This window comes from Pseudochaenichthys georgianus, chromosome 21 (assembly GCF_902827115.2).
Source record: "Pseudochaenichthys georgianus chromosome 21, fPseGeo1.2, whole genome shotgun sequence".
Taxonomy (NCBI): Eukaryota; Metazoa; Chordata; class Actinopteri; order Perciformes; family Channichthyidae; genus Pseudochaenichthys; species Pseudochaenichthys georgianus.
The window spans coordinates 33,890,313-33,915,163 of record NC_047523.1 but is presented as its reverse complement, the minus strand read 5'-3'; the positions used below and the strand labels follow the sequence as shown (position 1 = coordinate 33,915,163).

General features: G+C 43.2%; 1 protein-coding gene and 1 long non-coding RNA gene across 3 annotated transcripts; one reads left to right on the top strand and one right to left on the bottom strand.

The window, feature by feature from the left end:
• The first annotated feature begins 283 nt into the window (after positions 1-283).
• Positions 284-22,612, top strand: prkag3b (protein kinase, AMP-activated, gamma 3b non-catalytic subunit). Of its 2 annotated transcripts, none has more exons than XR_011645154.1 (13): positions 284-526; positions 2,379-2,445; positions 10,454-10,560; positions 10,656-10,737; positions 11,178-11,236; positions 11,443-11,488; positions 11,771-11,825; positions 12,183-12,309; positions 12,625-12,790; positions 12,930-12,967; positions 13,261-13,407; positions 13,859-19,576; positions 22,128-22,612. XR_011645154.1 is itself a non-coding variant. In XM_034110215.1 (13 exons), exons 1-13 carry the CDS (start codon positions 509-511, stop codon positions 22,157-22,159), a joined length of 1,038 nt encoding a protein of 345 aa, XP_033966106.1. In that variant the 5' UTR covers positions 284-508; the 3' UTR covers positions 22,160-22,612. The 2 variants fall into 2 exon arrangements, 1 of the variants encoding a protein (XP_033966106.1); XM_034110215.1 differs by having other exon boundaries at positions 13,859-13,952.
• LOC117466774 (uncharacterized) lies at positions 2,504-7,655 on the bottom strand. The gene is made up of 2 exons (XR_011645193.1): positions 5,850-7,655; positions 2,504-3,422 (listed from the first exon to the last, which is right to left on the bottom strand). It is a non-coding gene; the product is annotated as an uncharacterized lncRNA (long non-coding RNA).
• Positions 22,613-24,851: the final 2,239 nt, after the last annotated feature.

The following is a 24,851-nucleotide window of genomic DNA, read 5'->3' as shown; positions in this document are numbered from 1 at the left end:
GTGTTGGTATGATGTCCAAGATGGCTTCTTCTTCAATAAAATTGTTCGTATGATTTGAAAACCCTTGACATGATTTTGTATTTTTTTAAAGCATAATAGCAATAATAACAAGATTGTGTATTGATTTGCATTATAATGTAAACAGCAAGCTGAAGATCCTACCAATGGATGATAAAGTGACAGACGTTATAAAGTATTTTCATGTGTCTGTGTTTAGCCTCCCTGTGCATGCTTCCCCTCCCTCTGTGTGCATGCCACAGGCCTATCACCCCTCACTCCAGATTTAGACCTCAGTATTTCCCAGGCATTCAGTCCCAGCTGGCTGTAGCAGCAGGTTGTGCGCAGATTTACTTTGTCTTGTACGTCCAGTACCTCCTTCTTTCCTTGCTTGGACTTCTTCATATTGACATGGTAGCAGAGTTGGACAGCAGGTCGAGGGTTGTTGTCCAGGCTTTCACCAGCAGGTCTGGTTTCACAGGGGCAGATCTCCTGCTCCCCTTGCCCAGTCATGGAGCCTTTTGCAGAGGTAGGACACTCTGCGCACTCACTCCACCAACACTTGCTGTCTGTTTGACTGGTAACTGAAATCTGCTGAACATGACTTTGTATCAGAGGATCCAAAAGAGGGCTTATTTACAATGCAGGTTCATTGTATCAGCTGTTCATTTCCATTTTAAAGTCAAGCACATTCACATTATTTGTGTGTGTTGAGTGTGTGCATGCACCGATTCTAGCTGTTAAGCTGTGAGATGTCTCTTAAAGTTTGATTTTAATTGTATTATTGTTTGTATCTTTCTGTTAAGTTTATTTTCATATCGTTAACTTCTCATTCCCTTTTTTACCCATTTGTCTGAAACAGCCCATAATGGGTATCTCGACCATTGTCTTCACCAGCAAAACACCAAGTTTTAAATGTGATCCTTAATTATCACTTTGAAACACATCAGAGACATGTTAACCACATAGCTTTTAATATCCGAAAATAAATACTTGATGGTGTGAAACGGTTCCATAAGCTTGATATCATTTTTCATTCAGGCCACACAAGTGGATGGTGTCCTGTAAGGCCAACATATGGATAAAAAAAGAATTTCAAAGTAGGCCTACGCACTGCTCTTGTGGCACAGAGATATATACCGCAGTTCTTGTGCTGCTTTAATGTTGTTGTTGTTGTTGTTGTTGTTGTTGTTGTTGCTGATTGTTGAATAACTGTCTGGTTAGGGTTTCTTTATACTGTAGACCAGGGGTGTCAAACTCAAGGCCCGGGGGCCAAATCCAGCCCGCGACCTCATTTCATGTGGCCCGCAAGAGCTTGCAAAGATTATTATATTCAATACAATTGGTGTAATTGTTGAATATTTGCTTTCAATTATTTGCCCTAGACTTCTGCTTTCAGACGTAGTTATTTGTGAAGTTATTAGGAGAACTGATAATAATCCAATGCAGAGGCAATAATGTAATATAATACATTATTTAATATATATTATATATTTATTTACATATGTATATTTATATTGAGAAGCCAAGAGTGTGCAAAGCTGTCATCAAGGCAAAAGGGGGCTAATTTGAACAATCTAAAATATTCTGGATTTTTTAACAATGTTTTGTTTACTAGAGAATTCCATATGTGTTCTTTTATAGTTTTGATTTATTTAGTAATGATCTACAATGTAGACAATTATTAAAATAAATAAAAACCTTCGAATGAGAAGGTGTGTCCAAACCTTTGACTGGTACTGTATATTTATAGTTACAACCGGCCTTTGAGTGTAACCATAATGCCAATGTGGCCCGCGATGAAATTGAGTTTGACACCCCTGCTGTAGACATACGTGCATATGTTATTGTTTGTTTCCTGCCTAGGACCCACAGATATGAAGTAGCTCATAGCTAATTCTGGTCAAGCTATAAACGCTGCGCACACTCCATGTCAAACTTAGTCCATTCCTCTCACCCTTTTCCCGTCACTCCTCAAGTCCATAATGATAAGAGAAACAGAGCTGCTGTCACTTCCTCCGGCTCCTTCTGGGAATCTCCATTGTCTCCCAGGCATGCTGCAAGTTGGACTCTTTCCAGGATATACATTGCACAAATTCCATGTTTTATCTATTTTCCAGTTTTTCCAATGCAACTTCTTCAGGGCCTTAAATGACAGGTTGTTGCAACAAAAATATAAATACACATTCTTGTTTGCTGCCATAAAACGTGCCATCTTATCTGCCGACAGTCCTACAACCGCTCTGTCTTTGACACACGTTTTCATCACAGATACAGATTATATTACAGACCATGCCAATCAAATATCACTGAGGGCTTTATTTGGTCCTGGAAACGTGACAACTCCACTACAAAAAGTGTTGATATGCTTCCTTTCCCAGGCTCCGTTGTTTGAGATGGACCAGGAGGAGGATGAGGAAGAAGATGGTCTCCCAGTGAGGAGCAGAGGTAAGATTGGAAGATTGTGTGTATAGGGATTGTTAAAAAAATATCACTCGACACCAGGTTGAGAATCAATGATCAGGTAACTAATTTATTCTTGCAAGAAGGAGCAGAGTTAAATCACATACAAAGGATATGGGTTAACTCACACACATGGGGTATGTTGCTCAACGGAGCAGCAAAACACATCAGGCTTATATCGTCCAAAACACGGAGATAACAACAAAGTCGTAAATCGAGGTGGCGCTAATAGCAGCCGCGGGTGTCGGAAAGTCGGGTCATCTGCGACGTCTTCTGGAAAGAGTCGCGTACTTCCTTCAGACTTCATAGAAATGAGATATTTAGCAGACAGCAAGTCTGTCTTCTCATAAATATCAACAACCTGAAATGCCTCAGAAAGTTCAGAGCCACACATGATATCAGTGCATTAAAACAACCCAGAGTGGAGAAAACAGTATTTCTCCAACATATCCCTCCTGTTTATACTACGGAATAACATAGAACTTGTAAAATACAAATGATTATAAAAGATTAAAAATTCATAACAAAAGTACCCAAACGGCTGAGGTAGGTAGATTGTATGGGCACATGTTTTAATGTAATCCCCATGGCCTAATTCTTTCTCTGTACATCGTCAGATTCTATCCCTCAGACACGTTACTGTTTCCCTGCTAACGTCCACTCTTTAAATTCGACTGGGTTCTGTTGGTTTCTTCACTGGTTTGAGACAAGTGCCCTTATTGGAATCACCTCCCTTTGTAGCCAGACTTCACCACAGTGGAGGCGAGTTTCTGTCTTTAGGTTTAAACAGCTTCACAGTCAGATGTATCCAGGATGGTCTCTCCGCCACTCTAACTGCAGTCGGTGTAGACAGGAGTGCTTGGTAGGGACCCTCCCACTTGGGCGAGTGCCAGCTCTTCCTCTTTATCGCTCTGGTGAACACTCACTCCTGGTTTCACTGTCTGTGTAGTGTCAGGTACTTCCTGTGCAGAGGGGACAAGAACATTTGTGATCTCTTTTCTTCTGAACATTTTTGCCATATATTCTGCTGTGTTTTCACTCATACTCTCGTCCTCTCTTACACATGGTTTTAACTCAGGCAGATATATGGTCTTCCATATAACATTTCAAAAGGGGATAGCCCTCTAGCACTGGAGGATGTGCATGCTTAGCATCACTGGTGCTAAGCATCTCATCCATGTTTTCCCTGTCTCGGCCATCATCTTCTTCAGTTCAGCTTTTACTGTAGCCTACCATTATTTCTTTCTATCAACCCTGCTGATTGTGGATGATAAGAACAATGTCGTTTTAATTGTATTCCAAATACAGCTGTCAAATCCTGAATTACTTTATTTACAAAGTGTGTGCCATTATCGCCATAGATCTTTTCCGGAATTCCAAAACGTGGGATTATGTGATTTGTCAATGCTTTAGCCACTGTCAATGCATCCGGATTCCTAGTTGGAAAAACTTCAATCCATTTTGAGTGCATGTCAATGGTTGTTAGACGATATTTCATTCCCTCACATTTATTTAGTTCAATAAAGTCCATGCGAATGTGCTGAAACGGATACTGGGGCTCAGGTATTCTCTTTGGTTTGAACCGTCCCTGAGGGTTATACTGCGCACACACAGAACATGCTATACAGTAGTTTGTAAAGCCATAGGCTGTGAATATCTTCTGTATTACGTCCACCATCCCCACTGTTGAGCCGTGGCAACCCATGGCTCAATACAGCTGCATATCGAAATAAGCTTTTTGGTAATACAAATTTGCCTTCTGTACTTTCCCACAACCCCTCTTTATTCTGTGTACACAACTTCTTCTTCCAGTATACCTTCTCTTTGTCAGGTGCATTCGCTTGCATGTCTTTTAGTACGTCATGATCAATGTGTTCCATATTTTCAGAAATATATCGGTCACCGTCTTTGCGCTGCTTTCATCTGCCTTCCGGTTCCCTGTGGAAATTGGGTCCGTCCCTGAAGTGTGTGTTGCACACTTACAGACCGCCACTCTCTTAGGGAGTTGTACTGCATCCAAAAGTGATAGGATCAAATCTTTATGTGTAATAGGTTTGTTTGTGGATGTTACCATCCCCCTATTTTTCCATTGTTGCATTAGTTCCATCAAGATGCCTCTTAGATGAACCGTCAACATACATCGTTATGTCTACATCTGGGAAGGGAATGTCCGTCAGGTCTGTCCTTGGTAACACTCTGTTCTCAGTTTCTGCGATACAGTCATGTGGCTCCCCATCTATCTCTACTGGCAGTAGTGTAGCTGGATTTAAAGTGGTACATCTCTCGATAGTAAGATTTGGTTGTGATAACAACGTAGCCATGCATGCTAAATGTCTAGCTGGTGACATATAGGTTTGTTTATTTTGTAACAATAGTACGGACACTGCGTGAGTTACTTTTAGAGTCAAGGATCTAAAAAGCACTATTGTTGCAGATGCCTGTGCTGCCATGGAGGCTGCTATTACTGCTTGTAAACAAATGGGCATGGCTCGGGCTATGGTGTCCAACTGTGAGGAGTAAAATGCCACTGGTCTATTTCCCCCCCCCCCATGTAGTTGAGTGAGTACTGACGTCATAAATCCATTCTTACAATCTGCTGATTGAACAAACGGTTTTGCATAATCTGTTACATCTATTCCCATTACCTTTAAGGTAACAAATGGTTTCTCTACGTCAGCCAGCATTAATTCTACTGTACCTAATTCTAAAATCTCCACTTCCTCATCGGATGAGCTGATAGACACGTTATCTGAACTTGCTTCTGTGTCGCCATCAAGGTCTGAGTCATTTTGTCTTAGGTCATCTTGATTTGGGTTATCTTGTTTTGTAGTTGTTTCTGTTGTTTGACTTTCTACGTTAACCTTTTTCATCTGTTCAGGGTCTGTTTGTGTGTGATAATACATGACCTGATTTTGCAGATGCACTTGGCTCTAGTCATGCCTTCTCCACCCAGTCCTCCAGTCCCTCCTGTGCCGCCCGTGCTGGGCAGTTCTCTTTCCAATGTCCAAATCTGCCACATGTGAAGCAACTTCGCTCCGGGAATTTTCCTCCTCCCTGTCCTCCACCTCGTGCCCCACCTCGCCCTCCACCTCGTGCCCCACCTCGCCCTCCACCTCGTGCCCCACCTCGCCCTCCACCTCGTCCGTCCCTTCCGCCACGGCCCCCCACACCCTCTTTGATCACCTCGGAAAAGCAATTCAACAGAACATACATCAGAAGTGTAATCATCAGATTCATCCTGTGTTAAAAACACGCCAGTTTGCTTTTGTTTCTTATTTTTCTTTTGTTTGCCAATTTCACCCCATTCAGTTTAAATGCCCCCCCTAGAAAATCAGTCATATTCCCTGATATATTCATAACCCGCATAACGGGAATTCTGAATGTCTTACCTGACCATGTGTTGCTGGGTTCCTCCCTCATGCCGGCTGTTCCCTGCGCGGGAGCATGAGGGTCGGTGTGTGGAGGTGGTTGGTAGGGCGGAGCGGGTGGCCAAGGCAGCGGAGTCGGTGGGGGAGCAGAGGGGTGAGACGAGCAGGAGGCCAGGGGTCCGAGGAGATCCCCGGGGTGTTGAGCTGGTCCATGGTTTACATCTATCCATTGCTCCTGCATCACAGCAGGTCCCACAGGAGGGAGATACGGAGGAGGGGGTTGACGGCGTCTGCATATCACTTGATCGTCAAATTTCTCCAGTTTCTCGGAATAGGGGAGATTAGGATACAAGTTATACAAAACCTCATTTTCTGATTTCTTCTCTTCTGATTCTAATTTCTCTTTTTCTGATTTAGCTGTTTCCTCAGCATTTTCCCTTTCTCTCATTCTCCTCTCTACGTCTCTCTCGTGTCCTTCCCTTCTATTCCTGGCTTCAGCTAACCACATCATAGCCCCTAATACATCCTCTTCTTCCTCCCTTTTTCCATTCCCATTACATTTGTTCTCAATGCTATCAATCAATTGTTGGCATTCCTCTACCACTAACCTCCTTTCTATCTTCTTCCCACGGGTCTTGCTGCAGCATGAACCCATGATTAGACTTCTATAGTTTTCCCCAAAACTAAGTAAAAATGCCCTATAGCTTACGCATAAACTATAAAACTCACAACGGTTTAAGCAAACCCCAGAAAACTAAACTGTCCTAGTTTTCCCCAAAACTAGGTAAAATACTCATAGCCGTACCTCGTAGCCTACTATAAGCTCACAATAGTTTTAGCAAAACTAAGAAAACTAAACTGTCCTAGTTTTCCCCAAAACTTGGTAAAATGCTCATAGCCGTACCTCGTACTATAAGCTCACAATAGTTTTAGCAAAACTAATAAAACTAAACTGTAAAAAAAAAAACTGAAAATACCCATAGCCGTACTCAGTTTCCCACTATAAAATAGCCGTACCTTGTATACTACTATAAAGTCACAGAATAGTTTTAGTAAAACTAAGAAAATGTGCCCTATAGTCCACCCACGAACTATAAGATCCTTTAGTTTTTTAAGAAACTAAAAAAACTGGCCTCAAAGTTTGAACCACAAACTACTTATACCCAAGGCCTCTAGTTTGAAACCACAAACCATTTAAAAGTACTTTAGATAAGTGTACCTGTGTCTTTCTAGGGCTTTTTTGGTATCCTTCCGCGAACCAAGGGGTTGAAACCAAAACGGTGCCTGTATTGACTTTCTCTCCTGTGTCGGTAGTTCAAGGATCCGTCACTCCTCTCCTCTCCAGCGTAACCTATTTACCAAATTGTTTCTTTGTAAGGGAAACAAGGTAAGGGTCTTTTTCTAAGAGTCTCTCGACTCCCTGTGCACAGTGTCAGGCTCGTTTACCCGGAGAAAAAAGGAGATCTTGGATCCGGCTCGAAGGACCAATATGTTAAAAAAATATCACTCGACACCAGGTTGAGAATCAATGATCAGGTAACTAATTTATTCTTGCAAGAAGGAGCAGAGTTAAATCACATACAAAGGATATGGGTTAACTCACACACATGGGGTATGTTGCTCAACGGAGCATCAAAAAGCATCAGGCTTATATAGTCCGAAACACAGGAGATAACAACAAAGTCGTAAATCGAGGTGGCGCTAATATCAGCCGCGGGTGTCGGAAAGTCGGGTCATCTGCGATGGGTCATCTCATCTGTGACGTCTTCTGGAAAGAGTCACGTACTTCCTTCACGTTTCATAGAAATGAGATATTTAGCAGACAGCAAGTCTGTCTTCTCATAAATATCAACAACCTGAAATGCCCTGCCTCCTCCTATCACAAGAAGAGGCAGCTGCAAGGTCATAGCATAGGCCTACACAGTTCAGAGCCACACATGATATCTGTTGCAGCCAATTTGATGTATTTTAATATTTGTATAAGGTGCTGTGATACATACTAGAGGCTTCTCAATACTCAAATTTCCCCTCCTCGACTCCTCGACTCCTCGGTCCTCCGGTAGTGACCCGGAAATGAATTTCAACGCGCCATTTTGAAGGACGTCTCATTTCTCTAAATGCACACCGAGGATCGAGCATCGAGGAGGCTCTCTGGAGGAGCTATAACCGAGGATACACTGATGGTTCCTCCACGGCTCCTCCGCGGATGCATTTCCGGGAACGGTGGAGGCGTGACGCACGGCCGGATTTATCTCAGCCAATGACAGCTCTGCATGCATCCCCTGGATATTATTTGAGAACAGCTGTGAGAACAGCTGTGAGGCCCGTGCAGAAAGCAGAGCAGTGTGTAAAATATATATCACTCAGTAGAACAGACCTACTCTCTTTATTTGCTTTAGTTTAGTAGATATCTACAAAGAGTCGATATTTTTCTAAAACCATTTAGTCCTTCACATAATAAAATACACAACGGCTGTAGCCTGATTATGCTTTAGCAGCTGTAGGTGTGTGTGGTATAGTGTGTAGGTGTGTGTTGTACAGTGTGTAGGTGCGTGTTGTACAGTGTGTAGGTGTGTGTTGTACAGTGTGTATGTGTGTGTTGTACAGTGCGCAGATGCTGCGGACAGACGGGTCTCAGTTGGTTTGATGTCCTTACTTTTAATACTTGCAAATACAACTTTTGGCCCGTAATTTCAATTCCCCATTTCAGCGACTAGAGAGAGGGGGGGGGGATATATCCAGTCTCTGATTGTGTTACGTTATTATGAGAGTGCTCTCATACTTTAAATTGTATATATTTATATAAATATATTTGTGTGTGTGTGTCCGCATCTGTAGCCTGTTATTGTCTCATTATACCGCACTCTCAATGAATTCAAGGTAAATATGTGGGGGAACAATGTTCAGCTGATCTAACAGAGATTATGAAATATGACAAAACACTCGACAGCTGATGCAGCTGTTGCCACGTAATAATGAACGGACGTCGCTTTAATATGACCGCTCAGAGGAGAGGAGTTCTCATTTCTTTAAACGTCTGCTGCTTCCCCTCCTCTCTCCTCGGTTCCCCTCCTCGGTCCTCCGCTCGCATCTCCTGTGGGCGGGTCTAAGTCTCGAGGAGGGGAGTCGAGGAGGGGAGTCGAGGAGGGGAAATTTGAGTATTGAGAAGCCTCTACAGTTTTGACCTGGGCATAGGCGGGGACTCAGCCAATTTCAGGGTACAGCCTACTATTTGGGGAGGACACAGGTGCACAGCATTAGGGATTGGGAATCACCAGAGGGATAAGCCACACAGTTTTTCAACCGTGCGTGTTTTCTGTTTGTTTTTAGTTAATTTCGGTTTATTTCTTTATCACAGTTAGTTGTTTAGTTATCAGTTAAACACCCGGCTCTTGTTTTTCTGTCATCATCCTGCAATCCAAATAAACATCTTAAATGCACTTAAAGAGAAGACCTGATTTGCTGTCAACACCACGCATCTGGAAAAGCTTCACACCATATCCTCACTGGCAAATACCTGTTGTTCGGTTGCCTTTACATTTGTTGAAAAACTTGCTTCCAAAGACTGATGGACACAGGAGGACAGCGCTGTATTCATTGACTTTTCCCGACTTAAATCCACGTTACGCACACGCAAGAGGAACGGGGACGGACCAAACATCAAAGTCACAACGGGATACAGGCAAATCCCATAAAGTAATTCTAAACAAAGCCTCCGTGGATTGCTAAATAATGGCCATGAGTAACGAGGAAAATCAGGAAATGAACGCAGAAATGAACGCTGCTGTCAATCAAACTGAAAAGGAGGATGGGCTTGGTAAAAGGACACATATGAAGCAGCGGAAGCAACGATATTATCTATGCAATAGGACAGGAATTCTGGGATAAAGCAATTGTGTAAAATGGCAAAGGAATTGGAACAAATGATGATTTCAAATGGAAATGTTTCTGACATGCAAATCAAACATGAAATGTTGTGGAAACTGTCTGGGGAAACTACAAGGTTGCATGAGTCATTAAAACCTTTGTTGCCTGAGGATGAAATGTTTAAACAAACGGAATGGTTTCAAAATCAAATGCACAATGTTAAAGGAGTAATACACAAAATGGAAAAATGGGTCCATGCAAACAGGGAGAAATGCATACAGGTCCTCAGGTCATCCTGCAATCCAAATAAACATCTTAAATGCACTCAAAGAGAAGACCTGATTTGCTGTCAACACCACGCGTCTGGAAAAGCTTCACACCATATCCTCACTGGCAAATATTTGTTGTTTGGTTGCCTTTACAATATCAGTGCATTAAAACAACCCAAAGAGTGGAGAAAACAGTATTTCTCCAACAGTGATTGACGATAGTTCCTGTGCAGCAAGAATGTCTACAGCCTCAAGTGCTCCTGTTATTCTGTAGAATTGTTTGCATGAACAATGTGCAAACAAACCTGAATGATTTGATAATGAAAATCACATTCCCAATGCCCAACGTTTATCATGATTATTGCAAAAAAGGTTGTTGATATTTTGACTTTACATCATAACGCTTGGCACGAGTGGATATGAAGTGTTTTCACATGTTTATTTGTAATTGGTAGTCATAAGCAACACATACTTTTGTACCCCATTCAGCCACAGACCCTGACACGTTCATCTACATGAACTTCATGAAGAGTCACTGCTGCTATGACGCCATCCCTACCAGCTCCAAACTGGTCATTTTTGACACAACACTACAGGTATGGGACATCTTTTATTTAAAAAATAAATAAAAATGTTTTAAATGCATGACTATTTTGGGTTGTAATTATTAAATCTTTGTGTGTTTCGACAGGTGAAGAAGGCTTTCTTTGCTCTGGTAGCTAACGGAGTGAGGGCCGCTCCACTGTGGGACAACAAGCTGAAGTGTTTTGTGGGTGAGCAATAACACATATGTGGCTCTACCACTTTTTGGGAGAAAGAGACTTTGTGGTATATATTTCAAGAGGCCATATTTCGTTTTTTCTGGTTTTCCCTTTCCTGTGTTGGATAGGTTTGTGTGCATGTACTGTAAAAAGGTCTGTAAAGCCTATAAGCCCAAAGTTCCCTCCAGAGGAAGTTGCTCTCCCACACGTCATTGGCCTTCAATGGACTCCTTGTGCTTCTATGGGCTAGCACTCTAGCACATTGTACGTGATAGGCTGAAGTTTGGGGAATCTCTAAGCGGTTGACCAATCACAACAGAGCCAGCCAGCTGACCAATCAGAGCAGACTGGACTCTCTAGACCACCAAATATGAACCTGAGAATGAGCTTAATACGGCTGCTCTAAATGTTCCCATGTCAGATGTTTCCATTGTGCCTGTGTTTGCGTGCAGGTATGCTGACCATCACTGACTTCATCAACATTCTCCATCGCTATTACAAGTCTCCTCTGGTGAGCCGTGTGACCTTTGGATTATTTGTGCCAAATAAACACCTTAGGTCCTAAGAGTGTGTTGCATGCCAGTCGGCGTCGCGTTGAAATGCCATGCACCATGCACAGTGGTGTCACTTTTTTAAATGATCCGTTTTAAGTAGAAAATCCGGATTTAAAAATCACACATATACTTTCGTGGCTGATGATGTTTCTTTGTTCTGCAGGTTCAGATATATGAGCTGGAAGAGCACAAGATAGAGACATGGAGAGGTCTGTACAACATTATATAGTTGATTTCTTTCTCTTTTTTTTTAACTATCTACATTTTGTTTTGGTAGTTTGAACTTATTGTCATTACGTAGTACAGCTACAGTACAGGTGCTATGTGGGCTACCAGCAGTGTAGGGAACGGTGCCTTGCTCAGGGACACCTCGGTAGCACTTGGTCTTTCCGGGACTTGAACTGGTGACCTTCCAGTTGCCAAGCCATGTCCCTATGGACTTTGCCACCACCGCCCTTGTGTTAATACATTGTGATTCTCTATCTTGGCAGAGATCTATCTACAGTACCATATCAACAGACTGATCAGCATCACACCTGACTGCAGGTGAAAACCAGCCTCTCAAATAATTCATTAAATTCAGGTTCTTGGTAAAATGTCTTCCTATAAATTGTAATATGCCACATAAGATACTATAGCCGTTTAAAACATTGTCTTAGGTATTTAAAAGTGGGATATTTTCATGGCTCTTTACACACTCTCTTGTAAGTTTAACTATTGTGTTAGTGCAAATAATGGTTGGGGGTATTTTCAAAAAGCTGTATATTTTTGGGCTTAAAGTCAACCTTTCTACATTCGGAGCCAGTCATCACCCGAGTCCGAGCTGTGCCTTATGTTGTTCTATGCTAAAGTCCTCACGTGTAATTATAATAATCGTAATCATGGGATTCTATTTCTCCCCAGCCTGTTTGATGCCATCTACTCCTTGTTGAAGAATAAGATACACCGGCTGCCGATCATCGACCCGGCGTCAGGAAATGTCCTCCACATCCTGACCCACAAACGCATCCTCAAGTTCCTCCACATCTTTGTAAGATTTCTCTGAGAGTATCTTTCTGGGGCTTGTCCTAAAGTTGTTATACATTCATCCAAATAGGGTACTTCCCCCATGGAGTATTTTGAGGATGTGCTGGAAATCGGGTTTTGTATTTAGAGAAGAGAGAAAGGGCAAATTAGTAAATCAATCAAAATGTGGGGTGAGAAATTGATTACTGACAGAATTTAAGAGAACCAAAAACAGTGAGAAATGTTAGCAGTGCATTTCTGCTTGACTTCTATGGAATTGTTCCCAATTTGGTTTGACATTAAGACATTGTATTCGTCTCTCTCCTCCCGTCCCCTCCAGGGATCTATGATTCCTAAGCCCAGGTTTCTTCAGAAGCGGATCAATGAGGTGGCGATCGGTACCTTCAGAGAGATTGCAACAGTCCAGGAATCGGCCTCAGTCTATGACGCTCTGACTATCTTTGTGGAGAGAAGAGTTTCTGCCCTGCCAGTTGTCAATGAGCAAGGTATCGGCCAACATAACATATTACTGTGGGATGTTAAAAAAGGGTCATTTTGTTTGTCAGTTTAATAAAAAGACGGTTTCAGTTGACATCTGTTTTGTTTTCATCTACCATCTATGGTCTGCAATGTTCTCCTCCGTAGGTAAAGTCGTGGCACTGTACTCCAGGTTTGACGTCATTGTAAGTTAGTGTCACACATCCCATAATAATTGTGGTTCCTTCAATCCCTTGTCATGCTCATTCCAATTATTGTTTTTGTCTGGTTTAGATATCATTCAGATATGGCTTTATATGCGCAAAATCACAGTCAAATGCATCATTTTCATCCATATTTTGGAATGCCATTTTCCATGTCCAGATTTTGCAGCTGCATGCTCAGCTTTCAATGCATGCAATGAGGACTATATTGCCTTTATTTACTTAATCTGCTGTTAGTGGACCAATATTGTTTTCTGTTTTTCTCCTTGGTTCAGAACCTCGCAGCCCAGAAAAACTACAACAACCTGGACATGACGGTGAGGGAGGCCATTTCCTCCAGAGCCTGCTGTGTGGAGGGAGTGCTGAAGTGTTACCCTTACGAAACACTGGAGACCATCATCGACCGCATTGCTAAGGCCGAGGTAACACACACATTCATTCACTGTCTGACTGACATAACCTTATTATACTGTATGTAGGATGAATAATGTTCCCCAACTGGTTTATGCAATTAAGGTTTTTCTTGTTCATTGGACTGAACTCTAATCTATTAGCAGTTAGCTTTCTGTTACGATTCTTATACATTAATGGGTCATGTTTTCCGTTGTTTTCAATAAGGACACAGTCAAGATACACTCAAACGCAAGTGGTTTTTGACAATGAATTAGAGAAAACAATATTTGTATTCCACTGTGACCGCCCATCTCTGAATGTTTATATGAAATGAGCATTTCAATTCCCGTTTTGAACAGTTACCTTCACAGATTGTGTTTGTCTTTCTTTATAATTTTCCTTCTGGTATTATTCTTTTACATGACAGTATGTGGCACGTGCAATAATCAAAGCATGACGACCATGTCCTCTCTCCTCTAGGTGCATCGCTTGGTGTTGGTTGACAGCGGTGATGTGGTGAGAGGGATTGTCTCTCTGTCTGACCTTCTACAAGCCCTGGTTCTCACTCCTGCAGGTATTGATGCGCTGTACTCCTAACGCCAACTCCAATCCCTTGCTCTTCCTCTCAAAGCCCCGGTCCTTCCATCTACCTTCAAATCCTTGAAAGTTTCCTGCTCCCTCAATCTATGTTCCTTCTCCTCTTGTGAATGCTCTTGTTCCTAATAACAAAACTCTTCGTCTTCTTCAACTTGAAATCCTCCTGAAGACAAAGAGTGTCTTTCTTCGGTTCCTGTGAAATGTTCTGACGTCAAAGGTCCGACTCTTCCTTGGTCCTCCCTTCCTGAAATCTCCTGAACCTTTCAAGAATACTTGTAAATACTAAATAAAGAAATTACCATGTTTAGGAATTCATCTGAAGACCCCCCTCCAGGATAATGAGAGATCTAGTGAGAGATCAATCTCTGAAATATCAGTGCATGTGGGCCATCTAAGCTAATTTACAGATGGCCCTGAGCATAGGCGGCGCGTGAGGCTCAGGTTTGGGAAGGCTAAATAACTTTTTTTACCTGCCGCTGCCCGCGTCTGGTGAGAGAAACCCTGGCTTGATTTACCGAGTTGATAACCAGCGTCGTAGGACCGCTTAGCGAGATCTCGTTTGTTAGTTTGTTGTTGTTAGTTTGTTTGTTACTCAAACATATCCAGTGTATGTTGAACTGGCTTCGTAGTGCATGGGCACAGGTGGCAAGCAGCGCTAATGTCAAAGACACAGACATTATACATTATATTTGTATTTTACCAGGATGCAGTGACACAAATATTTGGGAAGGCTTACGGCCCGTCTACACTACAGGCATCAAAAAATCTTGAAGCTGAGCGTGTCTGAGGCTTGGCGATTTCTCGCGCCCAAGGCGACCAACAACCAATCAGGAATCTCCCGCCCGCCCCCGGCATACAAAGCAATAGCAATGTTAAAACGAAGTAAACTGGATATAAAATCCCCAAACAGGCGAAAGCCTACCAGTTCCACCCACTGTCTCTGCCTCCTCCCTCCATGCCTCGCTCCTCCGGTTTGTATCCCGGTAGATGAACAGAGACTGATCATACAGCACCGGGTGATTCACTACCGCTCCATTTTTTTGAATATGAAATGACCTGCGTAGTCTCTCCCAGCATACACGCGGTTTGATTGGCTAGCGCTTGTACTGTCAGATTTGCATACGCGGGATTTGAACATTGAACATTTGATGCCGATAGATGCTCGTGATGCTTGCAAAGCCATGCCATGCTCCCCACAATGCAGTTCGGCGAAGTTTAAAAATCTTCTACATCACCCCATTCAAATGAATGGGTGAAGCGTTGAAAGCATTTTTAGATGCCTGTAGTCAGGGCCGGACTGGGACAATAAGTCAGGCCGGGAATTATACACCCAGCCAGGCCACTACCAGTTTTTTTTGTGCCATTCTGCTGGATTTATTTGTAAATATTTACAGAGTAGCTGCCCATAGTGATAGCCCTATAGTTTAAATCTACCCAATAATAAACATATGGACAGGGGTTACTATTTAAAAAACTGTGCAAATGTATTTGGGAACCTATCCATGTGAACATATTTTAAGTGGGGGTGGACCTCAAATCCTCTAGGGGGGTCTGGGGGCATGCCCCCCGGTAAGATTTATTTTAAAATGTTGGAATTTAATGCATCAAGCTTTTGAGGGGAAAATAAAGATACTACACCTGGAACACCTATATGAAACAGAACTGTATACATTTCAATAATCATAAAATCATGGCCATAACCAATAACATATGAAAAACACTGAAAGTTATTTATTTATTTATTTTTGGTTCATTTATAGTTGTGAGTGTGTTTGTGCTCCTGAATCAGCCTCCCCTGTCTCCCTCCTCTCCCCCTGCTCTTCTTTGAGGCAGCAGCAAAGACTAGTTTTAGCTCTCAACAAGTTTTACAAGTGTATCTTACCTTCTTTCTTTTTATTCATGCATATTTTACTAATCACTCCCCCCTCAAATGGAAATATGGGTTTACATAAATGGTGACCAAACAGTTTGAGCCTCGCAACCGTGCCGCGCCACACTATGCGCCGCATAAGCGCATAGGTGCGCCGTATTTGCGGCTCCCTCCGCGAGGTGAGGCCCCACGCAGTCTGTGTGATCAGCCTGTAGGGAGGGACAGCCCTGTCGGCAGGCCACATCATGTGTGGACAGTAGGGATGTGCATCTCCATCACTGAGGCCGATGCAATGCGCATCTCGATACGTTGCCACGATACGATACATTAACGATACATTTGAAACACCAGGCGATGCGATACGATACGATTCACCCCTGTTGCGATACAGTTCGATACGATTTGATTCAACATTATGCGATACGATGCGATTCAACACTATGCAAAAATAATGAAACTTCAATTTGGTACGACAGAGGATTTTTGTTTTATTCCTTATATGCAGCAAATCATGCATTAACAAAAAAGTGCATTACATATTTGGTACTGCACATCCCATCATGCCGTTTATGTTTTTCCCTTTAAAAGCTCTCCAGAGTACAATTGTATAACACCTCACAGTTAAACAATGTAAGGATGCATTGCTCATGATTAACAATGTGCAAATAACAGCTACCATAGTGCAATGCCCATACAGCTGCCAGCCTGATGTGCTTAACACTCATAGGCTAACTCACCAGTGAGCAGAAAGCAGTGGGTTCTATAACAATAAAGAATACAAATAACCTCTTTCACAAACAGGTATTTCATAACTGCTTACAGTAAGGAAGACATTTAAATTGTTATTGGCCGTCACAGGCTGCTGTAAACTAAACACCACTCTCTCTGACAGAACACCTCACTGATGCGGCTTTCACACCAGCGCTTTTCAGTTTCTAGCTCCGAGCGGGAGCTTTTCTGGTTCAGCTCCGGTTTCCCTTTTCAGCTCCCGCTCTGTGCACACCGCCCACTGGCGCCCCAGAGCTGCCCTTGCTGCGTCATGACGTCACCGTTTACATCGCTGATTTGCACCCCAACGGCAGCTCACAACAACAACTGCGTCGGGTCGATGATCGTGTTGCTTTTAATCACACGAAGCCAGAATAAATTGAATAACGACTTCTCCAACCTTATACTTTTCTCCAGAGTGCCGTGGTTCATTGTTTATTAATGTGTTTCTGCAGCATTTACCGACCGCTGCAGTGCTGCTCTTCCACGGAGTGTATTCTCAGGTTAGCTCCCGGTTAGCTCCCACTGCAGCGGCCGCTCTAAAGTATTCACTGTCCGACTCACACAAGCAGCTGATGCATATCCCCAGTTCCCTTAGCCTAAGTGAATGTGTGCCAGTCTGAATTGACACTGTTTGGTATCACAACGCTGTTATGAAAGTTTCTCTGGTATAAAACGGGTGATGTTAGCATAGCAACCGAAGCTAAACTGACTACTTGCATCCGATAGCTGCAATAATACAACACAACACGTCTGCCTCTCTCCACAATGATCGATAACAGTGAACGGATGGTCAAAGTAAGGCACAAATAAACGATAAATCACACGAAGCCTGGTTAGTGTTGCCTGACTTTATAAAGTGTGTTTATAGGCACTACTGCTTGTAGGCAGGCATAACAGTCGACCCATGTTCAGGGGAGGTGGGTTTAGTTTCCTGCACGCCTCGACGTAAGAGAGACGTAAGCGACGTCACCTCTTAGCTCCAAAGCTCTTGCCTCTGGACCGACAATTTTTTGGAGCTGGAAATGAAGCGGATTCCGGAGCTAAGAGCCGGCGCAGCTCCGGTGTGAACTGGAAAACCCGGCGCTTTTCAGGCTCTAGCTCCGAGCCGGAGCTGAAGAGGCGCTGGTGTGAAAGGGGCATGAGTGATTTCACTCATAGTCTAACTTCCAGGTTTCTCTTTTCAGCCGCAGACCCCATGTCGCCTCTTTATGTGCGTCGCTAAGTTCCTCGTACTACTTGTGTACTTTAAAGCGGCTCGGCATCGTTTACAATTTGCGAGCGATTTTTCAAATTGACTGTCTGTAGTATATAGTGCCGCGCACATATACCATCAGGACGTTACTGATGGGGTGCGGGACGGCTGCGGAGTGATACTGTGTGTATGCAAGCCCACATCTAGGACGGATCTATGTATCATGGCTGTAGACCTGTTAAGTAATAAAGATACCTCATACAAAGGTCTACGGATACCTTATTACTCTCCATGACCTGCGGTCAACTATATAGCATAAAGGACTATTACACCGTCTTTCTTGAACAATCCGAAGTGTTGCCAAACGTTTGATTTGTAGGTATTTTTCGGTGCGCTGTGTTTCTCTTTCTCCTCAACTTCCATGTGTGTTGATAACTAAGACTCTCGGCCTCCGTAGTGGCGAAGCAAATATCAAAGATCGTCTCTGCTGAGCGTTGACAAGATGAGGGGATTTTATATGAATGAATCGGTTTTTTACCGATTCAAAGACGCTACGCAATTGATGCATCGCAAGTTCAACCCGGTTCAACCCAAACTGTAGCCGATGTGCACTCTTTCAACCGGTGCACTCGCATCTTGAACATTTATGCCGGTGCACCGATGCGAATCGGTGAATCTTAACATCTCTAGTGGACAGACAGCACCCTGTGTGAGGCAGACCCACATTTGCGCAGCGTTGCGTTCACAATACATTAAAAAAAAGGAAAATCGCCAGGCCAGCAGGCCACTTAACAGGCCAGGCCATCGGGAAACCTCCCGGTCCTCCCGATGGCCAGTCCGGGCCTGCCTGTAGTGTAGACGGGCCGTTAGCCTTCCCTAGCCTACAGCACCCGCCGCCCCTGGCCCTGAGCCCAATAGAGATTGCCCTGAAAAATGCTTGCGGACGAAATGACGCACGAAGGGTTTGGGTTTGGGTTTGTGCAGGTCTTAGATGCTGTCTGCTGCATTCTCTAGACTGAATTATAAGATGAACCACCACAATATATTATATTGTTCAATTTTATTCTTCATTTCACTTGTTTGTTTGTTCTTGTTTGTGTTTGCTCGCTTGCATGACCTGCATAAGAAATACTTAAGTTGTTGATCAAGACACTTTCCATCTGATGAAGGCAAATGGCTTCCCAGATGTAAAAAAGTAGAAAACATTACATTCAGTTATAACTGCCAAAACAAACATTATTTACACTATTAAAAATGTTTGTAATGTTATCTACTGTAAGTTGGTCGAACGAATGCCTCCTCATCCGGAAGCTGACCGAGCAGACCCGAGCAGCAGTCGAGAGGAGCCGAGCACATCCGCGAAGCACACAAAATGGGACGTCAGAGTTCCCGTTAGCCGGCAAATCTAAATCTCTTCGGTCAAAATAATTTCCCTTTAGCGCAATACCGCTTCAGTTGCGCCACTTATGTGACAGACAAGAATAGTCAACTCTAATGTCTAACATAATGTGGAGAAAGAGATGTCCTGTATGGGTTGATTGTGCGTTGATGTGTTGGTAATGCCTCGGGGTTCCGGTGGGCATGTAAACAAATGCATAATACACTTTTGTTTAGGTGTCTTTTAATAAGCAGGTAGTCTATCATTAGCTAGAACCAGCTGGATCTGATCGATATGGACATAAACGCGAGTGAAGTCTAATCTGACGGGAGAGAGAGATCAGCTGCTGCTGACGAGTTGACACGCAGCTCTGCATATTCACCTGCAGCGGTGAGCGGAACAAAACACACACTTCAGGTTAGAATATCACACGTAGCTATTTTAATTACCTCACAAACTAGTTATAGATATGTTTAGTTTTACTGTCGGGTCACTCATTACTGGATCCGCGAGCTGCATGATACTGGCATAATAGATTGCCCGGTCGGGCAACTAGCAGGTGAGGCTCCAATAGCCGCGTTCACACTGCGGTACTTTTCCCACAAAGGTTCATGCGAACTTAGTTCATGATCGCGTTCACACCAAAAAGAGCCGGTACTAAAAGTAGTTCATGCGAACCTTTTTACCCCCTCGAAAGTCCCTGCTAGAGAGCAGGGACTTTCGAGCGGCTCTTTTTTGAGAAAAGAGCTATATTTCTGATTGGCTGGGCGGATTGCAAACCACGCCCCGTAAAACTCCCAAAAAGTTTTGTGAAGCCGCCATTTTATTATCCTCGCATTAGCATTATTAGCTTAGCATTAGCCCAGCGCAGAAACGCAGAGAGACTAACTTATGGCAACACAAAATAAAACATGGGAGCGGTGGAGATGAGGAGGTGTCGGCGTTCTGGCGATTTACTCGGAAGGCTTCAGTAGAAGCTGCTGGGACTCCCAGCAGCTTCTACTGAAGCCTTCCCCAACTCCGGGGACTTCCGGCCGGGGACTTTGGGCGGCAGTATACGCCGTGAAGTGGTTTGCGGCCTGCCAGTAAACCCAAAGCAGAAGAAGAAGAAGTGACGTCAGCGGCTTCATTTGCCTAATCCACCCCCAGGGACTTTTCTGGTGTGAACGCGATCTGTACTTAGTTCATGCGAACAAAAGAGTTCGCATGAACTAAGTTCGCATGAACCTTTGTGGGAAAAGTACCGCAGTGTGAACGCGGGTATAGTCCGAGCTAAATACTAGATGGCCCCGGGCCATCGGGCAGTCCTTAATGTCGAGCCCTGAATATGTTCTTAAACCTTGCTGTGATCAACTAGCAAGTCTCTTTATGCTATTTCCATATCAACCAACCACCTCAACAGGAGAAAAACTGCCTTTTTGTTTCCTCTAAAACTAATTTGAAGCATCAAACTAAATTATCCTGATCTGATGCCTCTGTAACATAAGTAAAAAGACCCCTTCAGAACCCCCTGCGTAGCCAAAATCAACATTGCTTTAACAATTGAACACTTCATCTTCCACTACAACTTAAAAACCAGACCAGTTGCATCCTTCAAAATCCTGTTACACATAACCAACCAACCAAGTAGTTTCCCTAACCTCTACAAAGTTGGATGTGCCCCCCCCCCCCACACAACGTCTTCAGGCTGCAGTTCCTCCTCTGAAACCACCATGTCACCAGCTTCAGTTAGCCAACAAACCCCAGGTATGAAGCCCAAGCTAAGCTGCCGGTGGCTGCCTGTCTTAGCTTGCATTGTCATAATTAGAAGGCCTTGCTGCTGCCTGTTGTGGTTCTTCTGTAGATTTCCCGAGAGGTTCACATGAGGGGGAATTGGTACATGTATCACAACTGTTTGTTTAGTATATGTTAATGTAATGTTGTACCCTCAAGAGGCTATAAAGCCCTGATTGAATATGAAATCATTCACCATCAAGGTGTCCACCTGCTGTGATTGTCAGTCCAATTCCCACCCATCTCTGCTGTAAGAACGTGAACACATCTGGGGACAGATGTGTCTGTACTCAAATCAGTGATGTGATGGTCAAATAGATATGTTTTAGTAGTGAGCATGTGAGATACATTTGAGTCTGATAGTCATCATGTTGAATGTATATAAGTGCTTTATGTTGGAATGAATGCAAACAATAACTGTCTGACTATGAGCAAAATGTCTACTAGGAGGATGGGTCCAGTATTATACATATATGGCAACCTAGTCTGTTTTATGTTGGCTGCCTAGGTCAGAAAATATGGGATTCAACAAGCGATTTAGATTTGGCTTCACCTTCTAGGTAACATACAGGCTCATTCAAATATCCTGCCGTGACGTAAATTACCACGTTAAGGTTGTCTTTACATCTGCGGGGCATGTCATAACAGTATGCTGCATTTACATCATACCAGATTTACCTAAAATACAAGTAGCCATCACTCATGACGAAGCTCCATTAGTTTATTTAAAGAACATGTTGTGATTAACTAAATATAGTGGCTACCAATCGTTGTTTTCATTGCTGTCCAACTATGTGAACACCTGAATCCACACAGGCTGAAAACAAACAATATCATCCAGCTTTTCTGGTTCCTCTGATATGATGTGAACATTTCTTTGAGTTTCAGCCCTGATGAAACATGTACAGCATCAGACTGTGTGCTTTAATGCCTGTCCTCTGTCTACAAACAATGTACATATTGAAAAGATGATAAGTACTAACAGATAGACTTAGTGTTGTGAATGTGTATACATACTGTATGTTAGGAGTTTGTTTCTTAGTTCAACTGCTGGCAAAACCCCAAATGTCCAACTTGCCTAAACATTGGTTAAGGTGACGTTTTAGTCACAGAAGTTAAACTTGGTCTCAGGCTGATTTCATTAACTCTCTCATTTGATCTTTTCCAGATATGTGTGAGGGATCATACTTTCAACAATGAAGAAAACAAGATGGACGTTGATGGATTGAAAGAGACTAGAAAGGGGCAAGTAAACCGGGGATTAGCAGAGTTTAGTTACCGCTGAGTGGTCATTGGTTTCAATCCCGGTCCAGAAGACAAATATGGAAAGAGAAAGGGAACATTTTGCAGGGAAGATACCGCAGAGTTGAACTATTTCAAAAGGTGTGGCTGGAAAACTGCGTTGACCTGATATCCAAAGACTTTCTACCTGACCTGGACTGAAGCATCACATTTGAAGTTACTTTGCAAGTTAGGTTGTATGCAAATGTAGTTGTTCAAGTTATATTTAATGGTATGTAGTTCACCTTTTGGACTTAGAATGATTACAAATTAGAAATTCTTATATTGTATTTTAGAATTGTGATCACCTTTTTATAAATGCACTTGTGCTCCAGTCACTGTGAACAAATAAATAAAATGTTTTGCTTTAAAGTGTACTGATGACTACTTATCTGCAGAAACATCGTTTTCCTTGCAACACGGTTATTTAGGTTTAGTATAGTGAAGAACATCGATATGATGCAGTGGTCATTTAGATAAATAAATACAAGGTTTACAGATCAATAATTACAAGGTCATTTACAGTGGGGCAAAAAAGTATTTAGTCAGCCACCAATTGTGCAAGTTCTCCCACTTAAAAAGATGAGAGAGGCCTGTAATTTTCATCCTAGGTATACCTCAACTATGAGAGACAGAATGAGAAGAAAATTAATCCAGAAAATCACATTGTCTGATTTCTAAAGAATTTATTTGCAAATTATGGTGGAAAATAAGTATTTGGTCAATAACAAAAGTTCATCTCAATACTTTGTTAGATACCTTTTGTTGGCAATGACAGAGGTCGAACGTTTTCTGTAAGTCTTCACAAGGTTTTCACACACTGTTGCTGGTATTTTGGCCCATTCCTCCATGCAGATCTCCTCTAGAGCAGTGATGTTTACTCTCTCATCCTCTCTGGACTCTCTCTGTCCTCTCACTTCTCGGCAGGCTCGTCAGTCCCCTCCTGCTCCCTGGCTAAATGACGCACTGCGTACTAATAGAACCGTCCTTTGGGCAGCAGAGCGGAAACGGTGGAAATCTAAACACCATGACGACCTCCTAACCTATCAGGCTCTCCTCTCCTCTTTCTCTGCTTCGATCTCTCAGGCAAAAAGCACTTTCTTTCAAGATGAGATCCAATCTTCCTATTCAAATCCCAAAAAACTATTTTCTATCTTCTCCACCCTCTTGGACCCCCCCAAAGCCCCTTCCCCCTCCTCCCTTCTGTCAAGCGACTTTGTTAACCTCTTTGAAAAAAAGGTTGATGATATTCGCTCTTCTTTTTCTGACTCACCTCTACTCAGCGCTGGGTCACCAGACCCCCCTTTCACCCACACACTAACCTCCTTTTCCCCTCTCTCGCCAAGTGAGGTTCTTACCCTCATTACCTCTGCCCGCCCTACCACCTGTCCTCTGGACCCTATCCCTTCAAACCTCCTTCAGACTATCGCTCCTGATATTCTACCGTTTCTCACCCATTTCATCAACACTTCTCTAACTTCTGGTCACTTTCCAAACAGTCTCAAGGAGGCAAGAGTAAACCCTCTCCTAAAGAAACCCACTCTCAACCCGTCCGATGTTATAAACTACAGGCCTGTCTCTCTCCTCCCGTTCCTGTCTAAAACACTTGAACGCGCTGTCTTTAAACAACTCTCCTGCTATCTCCATCAGAACAACCTTCGGGATCCGCACCTGTCTGGTTTCAAGGCAGGTCACTCCACAGAAACTGCTCTCATTGCTGTCACTGAGGAACTGCACACTGCTAAAGCAGCCTCCCTCTCCTCTGTCATCATCCTTTTGGACCTGTCTGCTGCATTCGACACGGTGAACCATCAGATCCTCCTTCGCACTCTCCAAGAACTTGGAGTTTCAGTCTCTGCACTTTCCCTCATCACCTCATACCTCAAAGACCGCACCTACAGGGTAACTTGGAGAGGGTCCGAGTCCGACCCTTGTCAATTAACTACAGGGGTCCCTCAGGGCTCTGTTCTTCGTCCCCTCTTCTTCTCCTTGTACACAAACTCGCTCGGATCTGTCATTAGCCCGCATGGTTTTTCATACCACTGCTACGCTGAGGACACCCAATTAATTCTGTCCTTTCCCCGCTCAGAGACCCAGGTCGTCACACGCATCTCTGCTTGTCTAGCTGACATCTCTCAGTGGATGTCTGCTCACCACCTCAAGCTCAACCTTGACAAGACTGAACTGCTTTTCCTTCCAGGAATTGCGATATTTGTTTTTAAGCGACCCAACATAAGTTTATTGTAAAATGTGGCCATAACTCCGGCTAGGAAGGTCGTATTAACGTACTCCCGTCTCTAGCACCCCCGCAGCCCGAGCTACGAATGAAAGAACTAAACTTACATGAAACTTCCGTTGGGTTGCTTTAAAGTCAAGCTTCAGTTTAAGATTCACCCTGTAATAGATGTAAAACATGTGATGGAGCATTACTAACCTGACTCAGATGGTTTGTTTCACCAAACTATCTAGGAAAACTCCATTGGAAGCCATTTGGAAAGGGCAGGCACTTTCAAAAGCACTTGGCAGGTGATTGGATCAATCTGTCTATCACCTTCTATCATGGGCCACTTCTGATTGATTAACAACGGATGGTACATGTGGAGCACAGCAC